At 47.5% G+C, this 19,336-nt stretch overlaps 2 protein-coding genes across 11 annotated transcripts in view; one reads left to right on the top strand and one right to left on the bottom strand.

Moving 5' to 3' along the window:
* Window positions 1-2,868, bottom strand: part of LOC103665047 (histone H2B type 1-C/E/F/G/I) — a 34,353-nt gene extending 31,485 nt beyond the window's left edge. For all 6 annotated transcript variants that reach the window (XM_008692958.2, XM_040645176.1, XM_008692957.2 and 3 more), the window contains exon 1: window positions 2,451-2,868. In XM_008692958.2, the coding sequence (XP_008691180.1) occupies window positions 2,460-2,840 (381 nt within the window). In that variant the 5' untranslated portion in view covers window positions 2,841-2,868 and the 3' untranslated portion in view covers window positions 2,451-2,459. The remainder of the gene's footprint in view (window positions 1-2,450) is intronic.
* A 250-nt stretch (window positions 2,869-3,118) lies between these two features.
* Window positions 3,119-10,650, top strand: LOC103665051 (histone H2A type 1-C). Of its 5 annotated transcripts, none has more exons than XR_005838846.1 (2): window positions 3,119-3,699; window positions 8,866-10,650. XR_005838846.1 is itself a non-coding variant. In XM_008692961.2 (2 exons), exons 1-2 carry the CDS (start codon window positions 3,180-3,182, stop codon window positions 8,877-8,879), a joined length of 399 nt encoding a protein of 132 aa, XP_008691183.1. In that variant the 5' UTR covers window positions 3,119-3,179; the 3' UTR covers window positions 8,880-10,650. The 5 variants fall into 5 exon arrangements, 2 of the variants coding, with proteins under 2 accessions (XP_008691183.1, XP_040501108.1); XR_005838848.1 differs by lacking the exon at window positions 8,866-10,650 and adding an exon at window positions 6,173-7,045; XR_005838847.1 differs by lacking the exon at window positions 8,866-10,650 and adding an exon at window positions 6,170-7,045.
* Window positions 10,651-19,336: the final 8,686 nt, after the last annotated feature.

Here is a 19,336-nt window from a genome sequence, read left to right as displayed (position 1 = left end):
ATCAGTTAAGAAGAAACAAAAGAAAGAAAGAAAGAAAGAAAGAAAGAAAGAAAGAAAGAAAGAAAGAAAGAAAGAAAGAAAGATTAAGAAACAAACTGGGTGCCTGGGTTGATCAGTTAAGCGTCTGCCTTCAGCTCAGGTCATGATCTCAGGGTCCTAAGATCGAGTCCCGTGCCAGGCGTCCTGCTCAACGGGGTGTCTACTTCTCCCTCTGCCCCTGCTCATACTCTCTCTCTCTCTCTCACTCTCTCTCTCTCAAATAAATAAATAAAAATCTTTTAAAAAATTTTTAATTAAGATCAGAGATCTCTCAGCAATGGTGTAAATTCTGATACCCTTCTAAGTTTTGTTGGAAATCCTACTCTTCAGTGCCCTAGCTCTTACAATAAACACATTGAGATTTAGTAACTATTAAATGTTTGTTTTATAAGGGTACCAGAAGCCTTCTCTTTTTGTCTGACTCAGTAATCTGACTTATAATACCATGTTTCTTCTCTCTTCTCTTTAAACTTACTTGGAGAGACTGAAGGGACAATAAGTTGGAATTATTGAATCATACACTTTAGAGACTTCTGCAGAGCAAGGGACAGGCCTCTGCCTGCTGGAGATTTGGTTAACTCGTTTTCTTTCTTGTCATTAGTCTCCTGTAAGGCCTAAGCACTTGCTTACAGTCAAAAGTTATTACAGATTGCCCTTTTACATTTGTATTATCTTTGAGGCAGGAATCCCATTTCTGCAGATGTTGACAACTATTTGGACACATAATAAGTCAACACAAGAAAAGACCGTTTTGAAAGGAGGAAAGAGACTCTTATTTTTAATTTCAGGAATCCACAGCATACAAACACAAAACACCAAACCCAGTGGATCACATTAAAGGCCAGAAAGAAAAACATCAACTTCCTGTTCATGTGTTTTCAAATGCCAGAGAATACCAGAATCCCCAGACAAACACAAACAACCCAGAAAAGATTAACAAATACCCTAGGCTTCAAATTGTCTGTCCTCTGCCACCAACTAATCACTTCATGATCTGACATAAAACCACTAATGTGTAACCAATTGACAGACTGCACTCAGAATAAGAGCCAAAATAAAAACAAATGTGGGCAAGAATACATTTCAGCAAGCAAGAGCCAAAGGCAGACAAGCACAAAACTCAAGCTGCCCGGGGCTGGACAAGGAACTTCTCCAGGTCACACATTTCTATTGATTCCTAGGGCAGTACTTAGGTAAACAACGTCTTGGTGAAATCTTCAGAAATCAATGGTCAAGTAGTTAATGATTAGCCTGCCCTTCGCTTGTATAGAAGGGAGAACAAGCTGTAGAATTATTCCATCCAACGGGTAACCAGAATTTATGTAAGAGAAAAGGGGGAGAAGAAAAGGAAAACAAAAACAAACAAACCAACCAAAAACCTTGTAGACAGCCTGGTAATAGTGAATCTGCGCATTTTGGGGGGTAACCTGATTAGTTGGCAGTTAAGAGGTCAGTCTGAAGTGGACCATCAGTCCTTGAGCAGGTTCACTAGGCACATAGGGACAAAAATTTAAAAAAATCCAATTTCAGTTGTTGAAGGACTCCGAAAACCTTAGTTTGGCTGAAGAGCTAGTGTGACAAACATTTGCAACAGTCCTGCATTTGCACTTCCGCCTTAACTAGGTCAGATCGCTTCCCAGTTAGGCAGCCGGAGCTGTGCTCCAATGAAGTCTGTCTGGGGCCAGGCAAGCCTTTAGCATTCTTCCCAAGTGTTAATGAAAACTACAGGCTTTAGATCAGCAGGACTTCTGTTAAGTAACTTGGTAATCTACATCACATAGTTTTATCCAAAACTGTACAAGTCTTTGTGTTCTTTTGTAACAAAACTTATTCCCTGTACTTCCCCATGTTTTCAATGGGAAAAGCAAACTTCACTAAGAACTGAAATGTGTTCCAGACCTGGGTAAGACAAATAGAGAAAGTGTTCCTTCCACTTTAAAATCTTGGCCTGGAGCAAAGTTCATGAGTAAAGAGCTTCAACTGTAATTTCCCAGCCTGCAGTATCTGTTAAGTGAAAATTCTCTATTTTGAGTATGCAAAGTTCAAAGGTGTCCTTCCTATCCTCCCACCTCGTTCCTCCACCCATAGTACCTGCCTTCAGTTCGTCCTCCCCTAAAGTTAACCAGCAATTTTGAGCAGGAGTCTTCTAAAGCAGATCAATCCTGACTGCTTATCATAAGCCTCCTAAAAATATCAAAAATCTCTGTGCTCAGATAACTTCCGCCCCCTACTGCCATAGTACCGTTGAGAAGCTAAAAATGATTCCCCATGTAAATGACTCTCTAATTAAGGTAGAATACTTTGCTCCAATTCCATCATGCAAAATTTTTAAGTGTTGTTTTACAGCTCTCTTAGTGGACATGTGGGTGGCTCTGAAAAGAGCCTTTGGGGGTGGATCACAAAACGCTTACTTGGCAAGTTTACTTGGAGCTGGTGTACTTGGTGACGGCCTTGGTGCCCTCGGACACGGCGTGCTTGGCCAGCTCCCCGGGCAGCAGCAGGCGCACGGCCGTCTGGATCTCCCTGGACGTGATGGTCGAGCGCTTGTTGTAATGCGCCAGGCGCGACGCCTCGCCCGCGATGCGCTCGAAGATGTCGTTGACGAACGAGTTCATGATGCCCATGGCCTTGGACGAGATGCCGGTGTCGGGGTGCACCTGCTTCAGCACCTTGTACACGTACACCGAGTAGCTCTCCTTGCGGCTGCGCTTGCGCTTCTTGCCGTCCTTCTTCTGCGCCTTGGTCACCGCCTTCTTGGAGCCCTTCTTCGGGGCGGGCGCGGACTTGGCTGGCTCAGGCATCTTAAAATCTGAGAACACCCGAAATGAAATGAAAGTAGAAAGCGAATCTCTGCTACTTATAGGGCTTTTATGCTAATGAAGGATGCAGACAGCGTCTTAGTTCATTGGAAGACAAGCAGCAAGGCTGTCATCCATGGGCAGAACTATGCAAATAAGGTATGGAAATAAACCTTTTCTATTGGCTACTTGACCGAGTCTTGTTAGTAGCCAATCAGAAAACCGGACTTACTCCCCAGGAAATGCCTATAAAAGCAGCGGTGTTTCTACCAACTTCACTGCTAGGTCTCTCTTGGCAAGCGAGTAGGTTTTTTGTCTTCGCGTTTCCTTTCCGTGTCTGCAATGTCCGGACGTGGCAAGCAGGGAGGCAAGGCTCGGGCTAAAGCGAAGTCCCGCTCTTCTCGCGCTGGCTTGCAGTTTCCAGTCGGCCGTGTGCACCGCCTGCTCCGCAAGGGTAACTACGCCGAGCGGGTCGGGGCCGGCGCGCCCGTGTACCTGGCGGCCGTGCTGGAGTATCTGACGGCCGAGATCCTGGAGCTGGCGGGCAACGCGGCCCGCGACAACAAGAAGACGCGCATCATCCCGCGCCACCTGCAGCTGGCCATCCGCAACGACGAGGAGCTCAACAAGCTGCTGGGCCGCGTGACCATCGCGCAGGGCGGCGTCCTGCCCAACATCCAGGCCGTGCTGCTGCCCAAGAAGACCGAGAGCCACCACAAGGCCAAGGGCAAGTGATTTGGCAAAGATCTTTGACTTTGTTTCCGGAAGCGTTTTCAAACCCAAAGGCTCTTTTCAGAGCCCCCCCCAATTCAATAGAAGAGCTAATACCACTCTTTAAGGTTAAGGGGAGAAATAGGCAAAGGTAAGTTTACTTTTTCTGAGAATAGGATATGAGGCTTCTCAGGTTGAGAAGAGGTTCAGGATATTGGTCTCAATGGGAAATTGCAAATTGGGATCTAATGATTGCATGTGCTTTATAACTTCACTAATCCATGCAAATCGGCGGTCGAGTAAGGCCCAACTTAAACGGCTTAACTGCAGAACTCTACCGTCGCCTCTGAAGTTTGTCTTGCAAACTTAGCTCCGATGTTTTTGCAGGCAAAGCCCGCTCGCACGGTAACCTCCCTGGCCAAATCCTCTTCGACGCTTCATCTCAGGCTGCCAGCAACCCGTCTTAACTAGTCATATGGAGTTAGGTGCTGTTCCGTTAGTTTTCAAAGTATCACTTGAAACTCAGGCTTTGAAAGGGGCCTCTGAAAAATGGATTTCTCTGCGGTAATTAAAGGTGGCTTACAATACTGACTGAATCCAGGTTCGATCTGCAGCTAATTCCTGTTTACAAGTTAATTGTTATCTGGGGCTAGTTTCTAATTTTTGTCATCTGTAAATGGGAGGTAGATTGGTGGTGGCATCATTAGAGTCTTGTACCAACTAAACCACTTAAAGCCCCTAGCCGAGGTTAGTGCCTGGCATTCAACGAACTGGAATTAGTACATTTCAAGAAGCTCCAATGCCTGGATTCCTAAGGCAGCCCGGAAAAAAGAGTGGCCACAGGCCTCCCCAAAGCAGTCGCTACTAAGGATCTGGTAACTTAGTTGCTCCAGCCCCAAAAGTGGCAAATCCGGGACCGTGCAAAAATTCCTACGATCTTAGTTTCTAGGGTCGAGTCTCACCCGAGTGTTTCTTCAGGATGACTCGGTTTAGGCTTTGAAGAATGAACGGGCCATGGTTTGCCCACGCCTCTGCGCGCAGAGACGGGCGGCCCAAGCAAAACCACCTCTTTCCCCAAACGCTCCTAGAGCTCCTACCGAAGCATTTTCTGGGATCGTTCGCTTGGAGCATTCAAAGGCGAATGTGCGCGGTGGGGAGACGGTCTAAACAAGCTGGTTCCCGCGGACGCGCCTCCCACTGGCGAACCGTCGACGCTTTCGGAGTGGTGGGGAGGCAGCCTCCACCCTCTCCCCGCCTTCCTGCTCCTCCCCCCGCTTCCTTCCCCAAGCTCCGCCTCCCCTCCTTTGGCCTTGCTGTCACCAGCGGAAAAAAGTGGCTACTGTCCGGGAGTTTGGGGAAGGCAAAGTGGCAGAAAAAGAAGCAAGCACCTCAATGGCCACACGTTAGAATTTCCAGAGGAGCTGCTAACGATTCCAATGGGTAACGAGACAGAATCTTCACTCGGGGGAGGTCTGGCCTCACAGCGGCACGGCGTTCCAGACGGGTCCGCTCAGGGGACAGGGATCTTTCCAGCCAGAATTTCTTGTATGCTGGAGAACTCGGATCCTTAGCTCCGATTGCTTTATTTGAGCCTAGCAATCCTCCTCATTAACCTTCCAGGTTGCTTTGGACCCCGCTCCAGCACTGACTGGGTGCGTGACCTTGGGCTTGGTGCTCAACCTCCCCCTGCTTCCGTTACTCCGTGTTCACCTTCGCTCACCTCCTGCTGAAATGAGTAGGCTCAGCAGTGTGGGTTCTGAAACTAGAGCACAGGCACTCAAGGGTAATGGCTAACACTAAGCATTACTGTGTCCGACACAGTTCTACGTGCTTCTAGAAAATTCATTAAACCCAACAGCCCAGCGGTAAATGCTATCCGTATCCTGATTTTAAAAAGGAGGAAGCAGGAACAGAGCATAAATGGTTCGTCTAAGTCCCAAGGTCAGGAAGCTAGTACTTTGACCGCTGGCTGTTTTGTGAACACTACCCCCTAGAAGATTATTGTCAGAGCAAAGAAACCAGTGAAAACTCAAGACATAATGGGTTAACTTTGTCAACATACCAGAATGTTACCAATTGCATCCTAAACTGAAGAATTTAAGGGAAGGAGGAGAGGTGTTCTCCCTGGAATCTACATAAAGGGAGGAAGCAAGGGGAATCTTGGCCCTGTATTAGCACTGCAAACCCAGGGGGGAAGTAAATACACTTTTGAAACAAGGGGACAAATCGGGAGATGGTTCAGTAAAGAGCTACGGGACTAGAGAAACTAATTTCTTGTGGTGAAGGAAGAAGGAGTTAGAGAAGATGTGACTTTGAATTCTCCCCTCTGGGCTCCAGCAACAAGACCTTGTATGTGGTTGGTGAATAATACATTGTGCTAATGTTTCATCTTCAGCAAGACCTCCTTAAAGTCAAAGACCCCATCTTGTTAAGTTGTTAATAGTCAGCATAGACCCTGCCATGCCACAAACGCTTGAAAATAGGGCATTGTGTAAATGTTGAGCTGAGTCAGTGGCTGGGCCATCAGGAAGCACTTTGTTCTAGAGGGTTGGTTTACTACCAGAGGAGACGTTAATTAGACATCAGACTAACAGGTTGCTAATAACATCTTTTCTTTCCAGTAGAAAATCCCTTCAGAAAATCTAATTTGCGCTGGCATCTTATTTAGAGAGCTTCAAAGAAATACCGAAGGTGCCAACTGACCAGCTCTTACCTAAGAGCTACTGCCAGAAGGCTCTCTGGAGGACATTCCTCAAAGATCCGTCCTAGCTCCCCCCTCCAACATGCTTCTTTTTTCCTTTTACTTTGAAGCATCACTGTTTATATCCAAAAGCCCTAGTTACGTCTTTGGAAAATTCTCCAGTGAGCAATAAATTCTCAGTAGCTTCAGTTGGTTTCCAGCTGTTGAGCAGGTCTCCATCCGCCATGCCTCAAGGGTCCCGGAGAGGACCATTTCAACTGGGACGTTCATGAGAGCAATAAAGCCAGGCCTTCCAATTACTGAGGCACCTGGACACCAGGGACAGAAGTTGATCTCAGGGATTTACTGAGGCGTGAGGCTAAGACGGAATCATTATTTGGTTATATAGGGCATTCCCAACAAAGCAGATCAGTACGACACAATATCGCCAATTAGAAAATCCCTTTTTATATTTCCAAATCACCTATGCAGCTTTTCTTTCCTCCGTCCCCCATACAGTCACTTACCAGTTTATGTATCATTGGAACTCTTTTTTTATGAGGATGATACATTTTATAATTAGTTATAAAAATTGTATGTATTTTCAAGTCAATTACATTACCGTCTAAGGGTTTGTCATCTTTTGATCGTAAGTTATAATTATAAATGTAAATATTCCTGTTAAATATAATGCATGTGTATTATTAGAAGATGGTAGGAATTTAACTGAGGATTCCCCATGCATGCTGAAATCAAGAATAAGGCCTCATATGTAGACTATGACGTGCAAACTTGAAAATAAAGTGAAGTTGCAGGCATGGGATTGGTGTAGTCCGCTTAAAAATATCAGCACTTCATTGGACTGCGGTACATTGCCCCTGTTGGCTTGAGTTGTACTCTGGGCAGGGCGGCGGAACCAGCATCCCTTGGGGCTTAAGACTAATGCACGTCAATAGAGTTGGGGCTCCTGGTGAAAGAAGCAAGTTGCTAAGCTCAGACTCTGCTGTAGGTTGTCTGCCACCTGGAGCTTCAACCTTGAGCACATTCCTCATCGTCAGAAACACCAGGCGGTGGCAGGTGAGCAAGTCCATTCCCTCCTGCCTTTGGTGATAGCCAGAGCCGGGAGCACTGGGCTTGACCTGACACCACGACAAGCTGTCTTTGCATTAAAGATGGATCTCAAGGAGGCCAGACCATCAAATCACGTGCTCTAGATTTTAGAACCTTGGAGCTTGGTACTAGCTCCTATTCTTGATGGTTTCATCAATAGTGCAGTTTTAAAGGCTACCTAGTAAACTTCCAAGTTTACGTCTCCAGCCCTGCCCTCTCCCCCAACGTGCAGATGTGTGTACACACATTTCTCCTTAACACCTTCACTTGGAACTCTCTTCTCAACTGAAAGATGTTTAAGATACAGGAATTGACACTGTATACCCTAAACCTGTTATTTCCTCCTGTCCTTCCAACTCAGGAAGTGACACAGCCTTGAATCCATTTGCTCCAGCCAAAATTTTAGGATTGAGCCTTGCTCCCTTCCCTTCATCTCCACAAATCCAAACTATCTGTAGGTCACGTCACCTACACCCCAACACGTGTCTTGATGTATTCTCCACGTGTCTCTACCGTGACCTGAGGGGCCCCCCATGACCACCTCTGGCCTCTGCCCACCTCCTGGATTTCATCTCCATCTCTCTGTTGCAGCCACACTGGTCTCTTTCCTCTTTCCTCCTGACAAGCTCTTTGCTGCTTCAAGACACTTTCATTGGTGCTCTTTTTCTCTGAAATACCTGTTCTCTGACGTGTCTTCCGACAAGCTCCTTCTCCCCCTCCCGGCCTCAGCTCTTCATCAGACAGGCACATCTGAAATAGACCTACCCAGACAGATTACAGATCTCAATACAAAACACTAACAGTAGACGAAATTTCAGGAAACACTTTAACCCCAGTTCTATACATGTGTGTGTGTTTCTGTGTGTGTGCGCACGTGTGTGTGTGTGTGTGTGTGTGTGTGTGTTGAGGGGGAGGTGTCATTATCTAGCAAGGCAGGAAACACAAAACCATATAAGAAAGGACATAAACCACAAAGGCCAAAAGGAAATTTAAGACACAATATAATAGACAAAAATGACTTAACAGGATATTTTCTATCTTTTATTGAATTCAAATGGCCAATACATATGAGGGGGAAAGATGTTCATCTTTCTAGTAGTTCAGTTTTGTATATAACGGTACAAATGGGATACCAAAACTAGTAATACACGGGACTACTGAGGATGAGGAAGAATTGCCACTGCCTATAATCTTTTGAAAAATTCTCCTGGTAACATCTATTTAAATGTACTATTAGACACTTGGCCTTTTATACAACAAACTAGTACCAGATAAATAAAGAAGTGAACCAAACAGGGGGAAAAAAAATTAGACACTTGGAAAAAGAGGGTGTCTGCCATCTAGAAACAAAGGCCCCGTGGTGTCAGGTTACATGAGGAGAGATGGTTAACCTTTATGAACATCTGAGTGTAAAGAGCTAAAATGAGCAGGTATTATGTCTTAAAGTATAAAAAGTAAAATAAAAGAGTAAACCTCTCTCTGCTCATTTCTCACTTCAGATCACTTTCTATCAATCGCCCTTTTTAGATCCTTTAAAATAGAGCCCAAGATTTTGTTGATTGGCTCCCTTGCTGTGTGCCTCTCCCCGTTACACCCTCTGCTCCGTGAGACAGGGAGCTGGTCTGTCTACTCACCGTGACTTCCCAGCATCCGGCAGCGGTGGCCGCTCGGCTCTGCCAGATGATCAGGGAATGGATGTTGTGGCCCAAACGCCCTCTCCGAGCCCAGCGCACCGTCATCTGGATTTCCGCGGACGGACGTCTGCCCCCTGACCGCTGTGCACACCTCACCTGCCCGCCCTCTGCAGCTGCCCAGGCATGTGGTGACATGGGATGTGTGCCCACCTGCGTCCCGCACCCTACCTTCCCCCAGCTCTGGGCACTCACCTCTCCGGACTCGATGTCTCACGAGAACCCTCAGGAAGCCCTTAGTTCTTTTACGGGCCTGTTCGTGGTGGCTGGTATCAGGCATAAGAGAATCCTCTTTAATATGTTACTGGGTCTGTGGTTACTAAACGTTTGCTTAGAATCAAGGGAAGAAAAGAGTCCCCCAGCTGGTGCGTGTGACAAAATCAATGCTTTTTCATCCACTCACCATGTCCGCTCTGCCCAGAAGGCCACCCCCCTGGTTTTTATATTCTAATGCCAGGATTATCCAGCTAACACGCTCATCTCCAGGGTGTTTGTCGAAGAATTCTAACTCCTTGTCCCTATACCCTAGCACTTCACCTCCTCCCCCTATAATAGATCTTCAGTAACTACTCAGAATGAATGTGTTGACAACGAAACTTATATCTGCACAGAAATGGACTAGTCACCAAGCCGCAGGGACTTGAGGGCTGACTCCTGGGGTATCTGCCATGTTAGCCGATACTCTGTCTTCACTTCCGGTGGCTCAGTTTGGAGGGAGATACACGACTGGTTCCAAAGCTGCTCTGCCCGGTACAGGAGCCACCGGCCACAGGTGACATTTTAAATTTAAATAAGATAGTTAAGTGAAAAATTCAGACCTCACTTGCACGAAGTACATTTCAAGTTGCCGGTGGCTCCTGTATTGGGTAACAAAGATAGAGGACACCTCTGTCGTCCCAGAAAGTTCTATCGGTAGCACTGGGCTAGGTACGCCTTGTCCTTCGGGGCTAACGTGTTCAGGAGCACTTAATCAGCTTCCTCCAGGTGGCACCTGACGATGTAGGGTTGCCAGATGAAATACAGGATGTCTGGGGCACCTGGGTGACCCAGTCAGTTGTGTGTCCGACTCTTGGTTTTGGCTCAGGTCTTGATCTCAGGGTCAGCGCTCAGTGCAGAGATTCTCTGCCTCTCCTTTGCTCACTCGCTTTCTAAAATAATTAAACTTTTAAAATAATAAAATAAAATATAGACTGATGGGTTAAATTTGAATGTCAGATAAGCAACAAATTGTTTTAGACTAAATACGTTCCACGATATTGCATGAAACATACTATACTAAATGAAAAATGGCTATTTATCTGAAATTCAGAATTAACTAAGCGTCTTGCATTTTTATTCGCCACATCTGGCAACCCAACCTCAAGAGCAAACTGAGAACATCTTCCCTGGGAGCCTGGTCTTCTGACCCTGGGGAGTTTCACTGGGAGGAACTGAGAAGTGCTGGTACCAGAAATGAGTCTGCACATATTTCTGCACATGTTGAGGATGAAAGAAGTTCCAAACTACATTTACTTTGGTTTCTACTCTTTCCTTAGGTTTCAAAGCTTCTCCCTCCCAAGATGTCTGGGTCCAGAGTGTCTGTCGAACTCTTCAGTTCTCAGAAATAAATGGGTGGATGCCAGTGTTCTGACCTCACGGATTGATTCTGCCCCTGCAAATGGTTTCCTTTTGGAAACTTACTCTGGGCCTCTTTCTTTGTCGTGTCCATGTCTGCCTTGGGGATAAGGAGAGTAAAGGGGGAGAAAACATTATTGAAGGGAAGCTCTCTTTAGTGCAGAATATGTCTAATGTCTTGAATAAGTAATACATTCCGAGGGTTCAAACAAATCAAGATACCAAGGTATATATTGGGAGTCTGCTCCTCTGCCCGCTTACCCACTAGGTCGTCTTGCACTTTCTTATGCGTGTTCCCACTGTTAGTTCGTGCGGATGGGAGTCCAGCCCCCGCCTTCATCGGTAAAAGAGGGCAGACTGTAGACACTCTTCTGCACTTCCTCTTTTCCATCACAAGTATGTTGGAGAACTTTCCAGATGTGAAAACAGGGAGGTTCCTGTACACTGTCCTATGGTATCGTCCTGTGTCGACATGCACCTTGGTTCTGTACCCCATCCCCTGTTGGGGGCCCATAAAGCAATTCTAGAGCGATGAACCCTGATTTATGGCACAATTGGAAGTGTCCTCCTATTCCGCTGGGACTGTGGAAAGTGGACAGCAAACAGTCACTCCCGGGTTGGATTCTGGTTCTTTGCCTTGGAAACGATATGGCTTTGGCCAAGTTAGTCATTTTGAGCCTCAGTTTCTTCATCTGGAGGGAATACTTAGCTAAGTGACTATGAGAATGAAAAAAGATCCCGTGTATGAACTGTTTGAAGCTCAAAAGGACAACACAAATAAGACTGTTTAACCTGCACCATTTCTTTAGTGAGAGTTACAGATAATATATTGTAATAGCAGCAGATTTCCCAAGTTCCAGCCTGCTGCAAAGAAGTGAAAGATGGTGCATGGTGGCAGGAAGCCAGTTTCATCAGTTACCTGCTTCAGACACCTCCCCGGTGACGTGGCGATTTGCTGCCCTCCTCGCAGGAGTCAGAAGGCACCCTCTCCCAATTTCCCCGTCCTCGTCCCCTTATTGATCTTTTTCTTCTATCAAGGTCAAGTTTTGTCTATATCACAAGTCTCGACCGAGTGGTTGGTGCATGGGCACACACCCCAATACATCCACGCACAGCGGCCGTGCAGGGAGACCTTCTGGAAAGGCAGGGGAGGCTAGAGCGGAATTCCTTGGGCTCCTGTTCCAGCTGTGCGGTTTAGGGGGGTTTCTGCCTGGGGCTAAGTCCCCTGCCCTCCCTGAAGGTTAGACTTCTCATTTGTGAAATGGAACAGCACCTCCCAGAGTCTTGAGAATGAATCAAATGAGGTGGCACAGGAGAAAGTACCTTGTTCTGGGGACCCGGGGGGCACAGTCCGTGAAACGACTGACTCTTGATTTGGGCTCCAGTCTGAGCTCAGGGTCATGGAATCTGCCATGTGGGAGATTCTCCCTCCCCCTCTGCCCCTCCCGCCTCACTTGCCTGGACGCATGCGGGCGGGCAAGTGCTTGCTCTCTCTCTCACTCTCTCAAATAAATAAATCTTAAAAAAAAACAAAAAAAAAAAGCGCATTGTTCCCGGTAAAGCCTAATATAAACATGTGCACAACTAGGTCAGTAAAGATGCATCTATCTACCTATCATCTAGGGATCCATCTGTCCATCTCCAAATGCAGGAAAGCAAATGTAGGAGAGGGTATTGGGATTCCCGTCAGGGGTTTGCTGGCTTCTCCTGCAGGACTGAAGTCACTGGGTTATGCTAAGCTGGAACACCACCCGTTCCTGGTGGCAGCTGGCCGATGGCAGGAGGAAGCTCCTCGAGGAGAGAGTCCGGCAGACACGCAGTGTTAAGCTCGGTGGACACCCCCACCCCTTCCCACCAGGACTCTCCCACCTACTGAAGCAGCAGCCCCGGGGGCCTGGGTGGGCCCTCCAAACCCAGCTGAGCTGCCTTCCAAGAGCACAGACGCCCAAGACAGGAACGCCCCACACGCTGCACACTCTGTTTGGGCTCAACTCGACTCCCTGGATATGGAGAACTCACCCTGACTATCTGAGCAGCCTGGACAGAGAACAGAAAAATGCAGGAGGCTATTAAGAAGAAAGGTTCAGGGGCTCCTGGGTGGCTCAGTCCGCTAAGCGTCTGACTCTTGGTTGTTGCTCAGGTCATGATCTCGGGGTCCTGGGACCGAGTCCCGCATCAGGCTCGGTGCTTGGCGGGGAGTCTGCTTCTCCCTCTCCCTCTGCTCCTCCCCCTGCTTGTTTTCTCTCTCTCTTCCAAATAAATAAATAAATAAATAAATAAATAAAATCTTTTTTAAAAAAAGAAGAAGGGTGTTGGGTAGTTATGCCCTGTGGGAGGACAGGATACACTAGGGAGGCGCACAGAGGAACTTTCTATTCCCTGTAGCTGAGTCCCTTCAGGTTGCGGATGAAGAGACGAGGGCCCCCTCAGTTGGTCTGGAGCGCGGTTGCTGAGGAGCTCATGGTTTGCATGCCCGCACGCTGAGTTCTATTTCTGCCCTTGACATCTTCACTCTCTCAAGCTTTCCATGGACCATTTGCCTGCCGTTTGGAATCCTCCCTTCCCTTCGTTCTACTCTGCGTTGAGCGTAGCCCTGGTAGCCTGCAGGTGGCCACAGGGCACTATTTACTAAGGGGAATTAGTAAATGCTCCCAATCAGGGTGTTTTGTTTCCTCTGGGAGCGCCAGCTGTTCAACACTGACCAGCACACCACTGCCTTGAACACTCGGTGCTCCTGCCCAGGAAGGAATGGGAGTTGGCTCACTCTCTATTCCTACCTGGGAGGGTCCTGCCTCACCTGCCGTGCTTCTGGGCTGATTTCAGTCCCTCTCTCCTACGATCTGTACCTACCATGTATATTCCTGTATTGTTTCTCATCTGCTGTGTTTTCATAGCTACCTTCCAAATTCTATGAGGAAACCTAGAACACTCTTCAGACAGACACTCACCTGCCTCATCCCTCACTTCCTTCACACTTTTTGCTCCCTCATCATTCTACCTCTGGAGCGGGAGAGTGGCCTTGGTCTGGCAGGTAGTGGCGCCTGGAGCATGGACTGGCAGCACAGAGGCCCAGAAATGCCATGAGTGAGGCACTGCGAGGACGAGGACAATGCAGCAGGGCCGTGTAGCCGGTCACCCCAGGGACCTCTTCTGGGTTGCCTGGCGATGAACCGAGAACAATGGCTGTTTCTCTCCCCGTGGGAGGATCAGCCAATGTTCCCGAGTGCTGGGAGGCTGGCGTTCCCAGCGGACACCCACACAAAATGCTTCTTCTCCAGATTCAAGTCTGCTTGCTTGCTTTCTCTGTGGAGGGAACAGGGCAGGCAGTGGGCGCCCTTCTGGAGCACGGCCCCCTGGGCATCCGGGGCCGCCTTCCTGGGGAATGAGCCCCTCCTCCCCTCCCCCAGCGTGGCAGAACAAACCCTGCAGGCAGCCTTCTGTCCCCCAGTTCCAGGGACCCAGGACCAACGGAAACCCCAGATTGGAAGGCCTGGTAGGAGTCACCTGACCTCTAGGGGTGTTAGTGGCAGGAGTGGAGAGCTTTCACAAAGGGGCTGGGATCTAACTTTTTAAACATTATTTAAATCTCCTTATGTCCGTCTTCTCAAATGTTATTCATGAAAGCTGCACTCCAACAGCTGTTTCTACAAGTTTCCATTTCTCTTCTGCCGGCCCCCTTTCTATTGCCCCCCCTCCCCCCCGCCCACAATCTTTCCTCTCCACTCAGCATCCACTGTTTTTCAAGGAGCACTTTTGAAAAGGACCTTTTTGTTTTGGCACCGGCTGGTCTGTGTTGAAATATGCGGAGACGACCCCCCCTCCCCGCCTCCGCTGCCTCCGTGGGTGCTCCAGGGGGACCGGTCTCGAAGGCGCTCAGCCTGGGCTCTGGTCACCCGGCATCCGGCATCCGTGTCGTGGGGCAGCAGCGCAGAGCGGTCCTCTGGCTCCATCATCAGGAGCCCCGCTGCTGGGCTCTATCCTGGAGCTCAGAAGTGCGCCTCAGAGTCGGACGCAGGCACGGGTCACCCACATTTCCTGCTCTCCAAGCTAGAGTGGGATGGTGGGGAGGTGGCTCCTACCTCACTTCATTAATTAGCTTATAATGTTCACAAGGGCCCGAGCACTACCTTATTTTATCTTCGTAAGGAGTTTATGAGGTGGGTGTTATTATTCTCCCACTTGTAGGCTAGGTGACCGAGACGCAGAGACAGAGGTAACTTGCCCAGGTCGTATGATTTTATTGCACGACGATACCAGCGGTCTAGCAGCCCAAGGAGCTGAGAACCGTCTCTGTGGAGGTTTCTTTGATTTGACTCGGTTATGACTCCACTTTCATAATGTCCTCTGTAGCTGTGCCTTTAACTAAGAAGCACCAGAAACAAGGCCCTGCTCATTTTTTATTCTTTGGTGATTTTCATCATTCTGAGAGAGAGAGAATTTCTGAGAGAGGCGTTCAATTTTAAGAAAGCAAGAAGATGGGGCACCTGGGTGGCTCAGTCGTGAAGCGTCTGCCTTCGGCTCAGGGCGTGATCCCGGCGTTCCGGGATCAAGCCCCACATCAGGCTCCTCTGCTGAGAGCCTGCTTCTTCCTCTCCTGCTCCCCCTGCTTGTGTTCCCTCTCTCGCTGCCTGTCTCTCTCTCCATCAAATAAATAAATAAAAATTCTTAAAAAAAAAAAAAAAGAAAAGAAAGCAAGAAGATATTTGATTTTAAGCAATTTGTTCTTTTTCTTTGTACCCAAGCCAAACAAGATGACAGCAACCATGAGGGACGGGTCACCATGATTTCTGGACACTGTGGGATAACGGAAGTGAAAAACACAGGTGTGGCCATCCATCAGGCCCCACTTTTTGCAACCTATGTGACCTTGAGCAAATTATTTTCGCTTCTTATCCTCAGTCGCCTTGCCTGGAAAATGGAACCAGTCGTATCACCCACCTCGGAGATTAAGTGAGGATAATATACTTGGTCCACAGTAGACACTGAAAACCATGCCCTCTTCTCCCTTATCTATGTGTTTGGTTCATCTCCGGATGTATCTATAATCTACTGCCCCGTCACAAACTATCCCCAAATTTGGCAGCTTCAGGATGGGAGCTCGGCCATGCTGGGCCCTCTGGCTTTTCCACAGGCTGCTTTTAAGGTATGGCTGGGACTGCAGCCATCTCGAGGCCCAGTGTGGGGTCAATGCACTTCCCAACCCATGCCCATGGCTGTCGGCAGGATTCAGTTCCTCAAGGGTTGTTAGACTGAGGGCCTCAGTCCTTGTTGGTTGTTTCTCATCTTGTGGGCCTTCCGACAGGCAGCTAACTCCATGGCTTTCTTCTGAGGGAGTGAGCATGAGTAAGAGTGCACGTCAGGGCCCAAGGCAGAAGCCACAGATTGTAACCTAATCTGAGAAGTGACTGCCGTGTGTTCTGATATGTTCTACTTGTTGGAAGCAAGTCACTAAGAGTAGCGCACACTCAGGGAAAAGATAACCAAGGGTACGCACCTTCAGAGGCAAGGATCACTGGGGTCATCTTAGAGGATGCCTACAGCAAGGAATATGTCACGACCTGTTTAAAACGAGGGGAAACTGTCTTCGTGACCCCGCATCTTTAAAAATGGAAGTGTATCTCTGTGTTTTCGCGCACAGGGGGCCTGGTTGGGTGCAGTTTGGGTCATATGCTCGGGCATCGAAAATTGCAGAAGTATTTGGATTTCTGCCTGTCTTCTGCGGCAGCTGAGTGTCACTGGAAACTACATTTCCCAGGCTCCTTTGATCTCCAGTTTCCAGTAGATTTGAGCAGTGGGAGATGCTGGCGGGACATGTTGGTGGGACCAGGGCACTTCTCCCCTTCCCTCTTCCTGGGGTTTCTCCAGCCTCGTTGGTGCTCTGGCTTGGTCTCATCGGATGGCCCTTCTCTCGGTGGTCTCAGCTCTACCTACACTGGGCATTCAAGCCCCAGCTCCTCCCTAGATGATAGTTACCCCCTTCTTCCCTTTGTCCCCGTAGCCCTCAGAGAGGTGGCACCTTCCTGCCGGTGCTTATCTTTGGGGTACTCCTCACCCCTTTTTTGAGTCTCAACTCTTTCAACATCTGTTTATATGTGTATCTCAATTAAATTCCTTCCATATGAAATCCCTAGAGCGGTGTTTCTCCTTTTTAACTGGACTGTACTAATACCCTGATAAACCATGGGACCAAACACAGCCGATGGACAAACTCGTTCTTGAACAACTAACATACAGAGCAGTGTTTCCAGCATTTTCCGGTGCTGAATACCTGCCCGGGGCCTTATGCTGCTGCAAGTCCAGAGGGCGGCTGCTTCCTGAGAAGAGAGTCTCACTACTCTGCGCTCATTTTTTTTTATTGGAGACCGTGGGAGGCTTTGCGACATCTGTGACCTCTTAAATCTCTGAATATTGGGGGCTCCAGAATTTCTGTATAGGGGAAGTTTAGGAACCACATTCTAATTGGGAAATGAATTGGAAGCACTTTCTGTGAAGCCAAAGTGTGTGTTTCATTGTGTAGGAGGGGAAGAAAACAAACAAAACCCCCAACCCTGAGCTGTCCACATCACAGAAGGGGATGTTCCCGGTGGAGACCACGAGGGAAGATGACAAGGATTACGCTAAGGTTTCATAAACGAGGTATGTTGTCCTACCAACTGTTTTCTGTTTCCTACTCCACCCCATGCTTTCGGCCCCACCCCTAAATCAAAGAAGACGGGTCAGGAATAAATTTTAAAAATATAAAAATAACATTTTGCTGAACTAGGAATAATAATAACAATTTTTAAAAGGTGGTGGAGTTAGTCACTGGAAAAATTTTACCAGAAAGAGAGACAGTACAGGTAAACTCTTGTAGCTTAAGACCCTGGGTTACTATAAGTTATGTAAGTTACTTATATGGTTACTGTAAGCAGAGAGTTCATGTAAGAGCAACTATGAGAAAAGGAAGGTTGGTGGTCAGCTAGAAAAAGAAGAGTTCAAGAATGATAACTTGTTCAACATATATTTTCCACAGATAAGAATGCAGTACACAGGTGTCCCCAGGCTGGAGATTCTGATTGATTCGGAGACCATCGTATGATAAAAGGATCCCTTATTATAACTCTATGCTCAAAAAATATCCTCTAATCTGTATCTTGGTCTCCTAACAAGAAAGTAAGCACACATCTGATATTTATTTTTTTTTAAGATTTTATTTCTTCATTTGACAGAGATAGAGACAGCCAGCGAGAGAGGGAACACAAGCACGGGGAGTGGGAGAGAAAGAAGCAGGCTCCTAGTGGAGGAGCCTGATGTGGGGCTTGATCCCAGAATGCTGGGATCACACCCTGAGCCAAAGGCAGACGCTTAACGACTGAGCCACCCAGGTGCCCCTGATATTTATTTTTAATATCAAGTGTATCTCATTATAAATTAATGGCATGACTTATAAACTCAGTTCATGTGAATTTAGGATTGTATAATCATAGTAATAAGTAACACATATGGTTGCTTACTATGTGTCAAACAGGGTGAAAGCGCTTCAAGAAAATCATCGCATCTAATCCTAGCAACACTCCACCCAAGTAGGTAATAGTTGTATCGATTAGATTTTTGCCGAATTATACAATAAGCAACCCCCAAATCTTAGTTAATAACAGCAAAGGTTATTTCAGACTCACCTTGCATTGCTTTGTGGATCAGTCACGGCTCTGTTCCACGTTTTCTTCATAGAGGGACCCAGGCTGAGCATGATGTAAAGGGATCTTATTGGTATTAATGATTCTGCTGGTAGGTGGGCACATGTCACTTCTGATATTGTATCAGCCAAAGCAACTCATGTGGTAATGACTGATGTCAATGTGGTGGGGAAGTGTACTCCTCACATGGGAGGTGTATTCTCTCTTTTTATTTTTAAGATTTTATTTATTTATTTGACAGAGAGAGACAGCCAGCGAGAGAGGGAACACAAGCAGGGGGAGTGGGAGAGGAAGAAGCAGGCTCACAGTGGAGGAGCCCAATGCAGGGCTCGATCCCAGGACCCTGTGATCACGCCCTGAGCCGAAGGTAGACGCCCAATGACTGAGCCACCCCGGTGCCCCGGGAGGTGTATTCTCAATCCATGCTGATGGGCAGGGATGTATAACCCTCCCTAATGTGCTGCAAAAATTTGGGAGTAATAGTACAATCTACCATACTATTCTCATCCCAAGTTTAAATATGAGGAAGTTGAGAAATAGAGTCTAATAAATTTCTCTTTTTTTAAAGATTTTACTTATTGGGGCGCCTGGGTGGCACAGCGGTTAAGTGTCTGCCTTCGGCTCAGGGCGTGATCCCAGCGTTATGGGATCGAGCCCCACATCAGGCTCCTCCGCTATGAGCCTGCTTCTTCCTCTCCCACTCCCCCTGTTTTGTGTTCCCTCTCTCGCTGGCTGTCTCTATCTCTGTCGAATAAATAAATAAAATTTTTTAAAAAATTTTAAAGATTTTACTTATTTATTTGAGAGAGAGAAAGTGAGCGAGAGAGCGAGCACAAGCTTGGTGGGGGGGGGTGCAGAGGGAAAGGAAGTACCCCATGCCCTGCTGAGTAGGGAGCTGGTTTCTGGGCTTGATCTCAGGACCCCGGGATCATGATCTAAGCCAAAGGCAGATGCTTAACTGTCTGAGCCACCCAGGTGCCCCAAGTCTAATAAATGTCTTAAAGTCATAAACCTTAG

This window comes from Ursus maritimus, unplaced genomic scaffold (assembly GCF_017311325.1).
Source record: "Ursus maritimus isolate PB19 unplaced genomic scaffold, ASM1731132v1 scaffold_30, whole genome shotgun sequence".
In the NCBI taxonomy this organism is placed as follows: Eukaryota; Metazoa; Chordata; class Mammalia; order Carnivora; family Ursidae; genus Ursus; species Ursus maritimus.
The sequence above is the reverse complement of the archived record's forward strand: the minus strand, read 5'-3'. Positions and strand labels throughout refer to the sequence as shown.